The sequence below is a fragment of the Lathyrus oleraceus genome, chromosome 6 (assembly GCF_024323335.1).
Source record: "Lathyrus oleraceus cultivar Zhongwan6 chromosome 6, CAAS_Psat_ZW6_1.0, whole genome shotgun sequence".
NCBI classification, from domain to species: domain Eukaryota; kingdom Viridiplantae; phylum Streptophyta; class Magnoliopsida; order Fabales; family Fabaceae; genus Lathyrus; species Lathyrus oleraceus.
Window position 1 is genome coordinate 255,356,007 of NC_066584.1, and position 4,990 is coordinate 255,360,996.

A 4,990-nucleotide genomic window follows, 5' to 3' on the forward strand; every position below is an offset into this window, starting at 1 on the left:
GTGCCTTTACTCTACCTCAGATCCATGCAACTTCCCAGAACACAATAGCTCCCATTTAAGCCAGTCCACAACAAACAACAACCACACTACTTCACACAAACAGAACACAGAGAATTGTCCCCCTGTGCCAAACAAAAACAACACCAGGAGCGACAACAATACTACATAGCTAAGCAAAGATACTCACCTACATCTACAACTACTTCTCCCCCTTTTTATCCAAAAGAGACCAAAGAGACAAAATAAATTTCTATCTAGTCATTAACCGAAATACCAGAAGTTAAAGAGTTACATCATCAAGTACATACACAGTTGTAAGAAAGCTGAGAAACAAACCAAAAAACATAGAAATCCACCAAAACAACAACAAAAAGCCAAGAAAACCATCAAAACAAGAGGGACCAAAACCAACAGAGCTACTCAGTAGAGCTTGAGTTTGCAGCCTCTTCATCAGCACCAGAAGCAGAATTACCACTTGCATCATCATTGTTAGCAAACCTCTCACTAGAGGTGTGGGCTTCAACTTCTTCTTTATGGCTGACATTAGCATGTTCAACATTTTCACCCTCAGCCTGCTCCAAGCTTGCAATCAAGGCTTCCAAAGATTGTTTTCTAGTTGTGGCTACCCTAATCCCTTCACCCAGCTCTTTGCATGTCTCCTTAAGCTCAACAATTGCTCCAACTTTTGACACTGACCTCTTCATGGCAGATGTCATGACAATATCCTTGACATGACTGCCTTCAAAGAGTTTGTAGTGCATAGACAAAGTTGGTTTTCTTCTACTAGGTCAATCATTTGAGCAAAGAATACCAGGATGTTGATTCAAGATAATTCCACAAATCATAGAGGGAAAAGCAATTGGCAGCTTAACTGCATTAGTAATTGCATGCTTGATGATTTAATCAAACATAAATCTACCATCGTCAAATTTCACTTTTATCCCAATAGCAAAAATAAACCTCCCAAGAGTATTAGAAATGGTGGAGATATGGTTGGTAGGGACCCAGTTAGCAGCTCCTATTTTATGCAGGATAGCATACTTGACAATCAACTTCTTAGCAGGAAGATGCTTTTTAACAGGCCAAACTTTCACCTACCTAGCTGTAATCACCCTACAAACCTGATTGTCTGTAACTTCTAATTCTCCTGCACCCTCATTATCTCTGCCTAGAAAATTATTAATAACAATAGGAGAGAATGTTATACACTTACCCCTCACATACATCTTGCAGAACTCCTTGATGTTCTTATCAGAAATATCCTCAGGAATGTTAACAATAAATTCCTTGACTAAACCTTCATAGCATTGAGAGAACCCAACAACAGTCTTCAAAAGCCCAACAAATTTTATCAGGTCCATGACCTCCTTGACATCAGCAACATCTTTTCGCATTTCCCTTTCCACAGCTACCCTTCTCTGAATCACAGATTTCCACTTAACAGCTCCATCCTCAAGATGGAAGGAGATGTTATCCAAATGAACAGCAGGTACTTTAACAGTAGTTTTCTTCGCAGGAGAGATGTCGGGGACATCTTCCTCAACATCCTCTTCAGGCTCAGAATCCTCTATAACCTTCCTCTTCTTTATTTCAACCTTGCTCCATGGTTTGGAGGGACCAATACCAGCAGTCTTCTTAGCTTTTCTAGCTGACATAAGTTCAGCCACATATTTTCCTTTGCGAGTCTTCATGCGTTTAGCCATACTTGGCTTTATATGATGAATCAAGCTTTCCTCTTGATCATCAGAGCTACCATCCTCTAGATCAATCACAACATTTGCATCATCATGCTTCTCATAGTGGGAAGTATTAGCAGTGTTAGAGGCCACATATTTCCCTTTTTCAGACACGGTTTTCCCTAGAGAGCGCAACCCTTCAGCAGCCAAGTCCTTTTCCGAACTGGAGGAATCATCACCCTTACCACTAGGTTGTTCAACCTCAGGATAGGGATACATTTGAGAAAGGGGAGTAGAAACTCCCTTCACAGAGTGGCTTTCATTAAGAATTCTAGTAACTAGGTCTCTTATAACACGATCAGTATAGTGTGATCCTTCCTTAGAATTAGTGACAGGAGTTGAACCGGACGGAATACTAGAGGGGTTACCTTGTTTGGAACATGCAGAAGAGGAGGCATCAATGGAGATGGGTTGGTTCACATCAATGTCCGCGCCGAGAATAACAGAGAGAGGAGCAACATCCAGAATCTCATCATCAGGGACTCCCATGGGAGGAACACTAACTTTTGGAGTAGACTTAGTATTTTTAGAAGCAGATGTATCTTGATGTTGTAACATTTTGGAGTTTTTCTGGAAAAAAGTAAGGTTGCCCTAGTAGAGGTTTGTGGAGAAGTAAAAGGAAAATGGAAGAGTTGGAGTAGGGAATGAGGTTATGGGGGTAGTGTGTGAAGATGGAATAAATGGCATTTCCAATACAAGGTGATGATTTACCATAATGAGGGCACTTTATTTTAGGAAAACAGACAATAATTTGATTACTTTTTCCACTCCATATTAATTGCTACAAATTTTCATAAATGCAAATCCCTAATTTCCCTCTCAGGAATTCAAATTGATTTGCATCCAAGGCCTTTGTAAAAATATCAGCTAACTGCATCTCAGTAGCAACATGCTCTAAGACTACAGTCTTATCCTCCACAAGTTCTCTAATAAAGTGGTGACGGATATCAATATGTTTGGTCCTGCTGTGCTGAATAGGGTTCTTTGAGATGTTTGTAGCACTCAGGTTGTCACAGTACAATGTCATGACATCTTGTGTGACATTGTATTCAGTCAGCATTTGTTTCATCCACACTAGTTGAAAACAACAACTTCCAGCTGCTATGTATTCAGCCTCAGCAGTAGACAGAGAAACACAATTTTGCTTCTTACTAAACCATGATATTAAATTTTTCCCCAAGAAGAAACATCCTTCTAATGTGTTTTGCCTATCATCAGCCCTTCCAGCCCAATCAGCATCACAATAGCCAGACAGCCCAGAGTCAGATCCATGAGTGTATAGCATCCCATAGTCACATGTGCCATTGACATATTTCAGGATCCTCTTCACTTGGTTTATATGGCTCACCTTTGGTTCAGCTTGATATCTAGCACATACACCTACAGTAAAAGCAATGTCAGGTCTGCTTGCTGTAAGATATAGCAGACTCCCTATCATGCTTCTGTAGAGACTTTGATCCACATTGACACCATTTTCATCTTTAGACAACTTCATATGAGTAGGAGCAGGTGTCCTCTTGTGGCTAGAATTCTCCATGCCAAACTTCTTAACAATATTCTAGGCATATTTACTTTGAGATAGAAAGATAGAATCTTCCATCTGCTTGACTTGCAGGCCAAGAAAATAGGTTAGTTCTCCAACAAGCCTCATTTCAAATTCAGACTGCACTTGTTCAACAAAATGTTGAACCATCTTACTTGACATCCCACCAAACACAATATCATCCACATAGATCTGAGAAATCATGAGCTTTCCTCCTTCATCTTTGACAAATAACTTCTTATCAATGCCTCCCTTTCTGTATCCATTGTCAATGAGAAACACCGTGAGTCTCTCATACCAAGGTCGAGGAGCTTGTCTCAACCCATAAAGAGCTTTCCTCAACTTATACACATGCTTTGGAAGATTTGGATCTGTGAATCCCTTTGGTTGTTCAACATATACTTCCTCATTCAAGTAGCCATTTAAGAAGGCATTTTTCACATCCATTTGGAACAGTTTAAACTTCAAAATACATGCCACTCCTAGCAATAATCTAATGGACTCCAGGCGAGCTACATGTGCAAATGTTTCATCAAAGTCAACTCCTTCAACTTGAGTGTATCCTTGAGCTACTAATCTTGCTTTATTCCTAGTAACCACACCTTTTTCATCAGATTTATTCTTGTATACCCACTTTGTTCCAATCACATTTATGCCTTCAGGTCTTGGAACTAATTCCCATACTTTATTTCTCTTGAATTGGCCTAACTCTTCCTGCATGGCATTGATCCAGAATTCATCACTTAAACTTCTTTAACATTCTTAGGCTCAATCTTTGACACAAAACAGGCATGTGAGATCACTTCCCTTGATCTAGTGATGATCCTTCTGAATTCTGATAGAGGGTCCATTGTTTACTTGATCAGCTTCAGGTTCATCTTGGATGGACTCACTCTCACTACTTTTATCAGAAGGCTCAGTTGGGGCATCATTCAGAAATGTTTCAACATCGTTTGTGACATCAGTCTCTTGATCATCAACAACAACATTGATAGATTCCATCATAACTCTAGTTCTGGAATTAAAGACTCTAAAGGCCCTGTTATTTGTTGAGTAGCCTAGAAATATTCCTTCATCACTCTTGGGGTCCATTTTCCTTCTTTGTTCACGATCAACCAAGATATAGAATTTACTACCAAACACATGGAAGTATTTGACAATAGGTCTTCTTCCCTTCCAGACTTCATATAAAGTGGTTGAGGTCCCTTTTTTCAAGGTTACTCTGTTGTGAACATAGCAAGCAGTGTTCATAGCTTCAGCCCAAAAGTGGTAAGACAACTTCTTTGCATGAATCATAACTCTACCAGATTCTTGGAGAGTTCTATTTTTCCTTTCCGCCACAACATTTTGCTGAGGGGTAATGGGAGAAGAGAACTCATGTCCAATCCCTTCAGATGAGCAGAAATCAGCAAATATACTGTTTTCAAATTCTTTCCCATGATCACTTCTGATTCTGATAACATGACTCTCTCTTTCTCTTTGAAGTATTTGGCAAATATATTTGAACACATCAAACACGTAAGATTTTTCCCTTATAAAATTCACCCAAGTATGTCTGGAGTAGTCATCCACCACAACATAAGAATACCTTTTTCCACCAAGACTTTCCACCTACATAGGTCCCATCAAGTCCATGTGGAGAAGTTCTAGCACTTTAAATGTGGTATCATGTTTGATCTTCTGATGTGACATCTTTGTATGCTTTCCAATC

General features: G+C 39.6%; 1 protein-coding gene across 1 annotated transcript; it reads right to left on the reverse strand.

Moving 5' to 3' along the window:
- Nucleotides 1–416: 416 nt before the first annotated feature.
- LOC127095016 (uncharacterized) lies at nt 417–2,294 on the reverse strand. Its single transcript, XM_051033767.1, has 3 exons — nt 1,214–2,294; nt 1,099–1,168; nt 417–735 (listed from the first exon to the last, which is right to left on the reverse strand). The coding sequence occupies exons 1-3, from the start codon at nt 2,292–2,294 to the stop codon at nt 417–419; spliced, it is 1,470 nt and encodes a 489-aa protein (XP_050889724.1).
- Nucleotides 2,295–4,990: the final 2,696 nt, after the last annotated feature.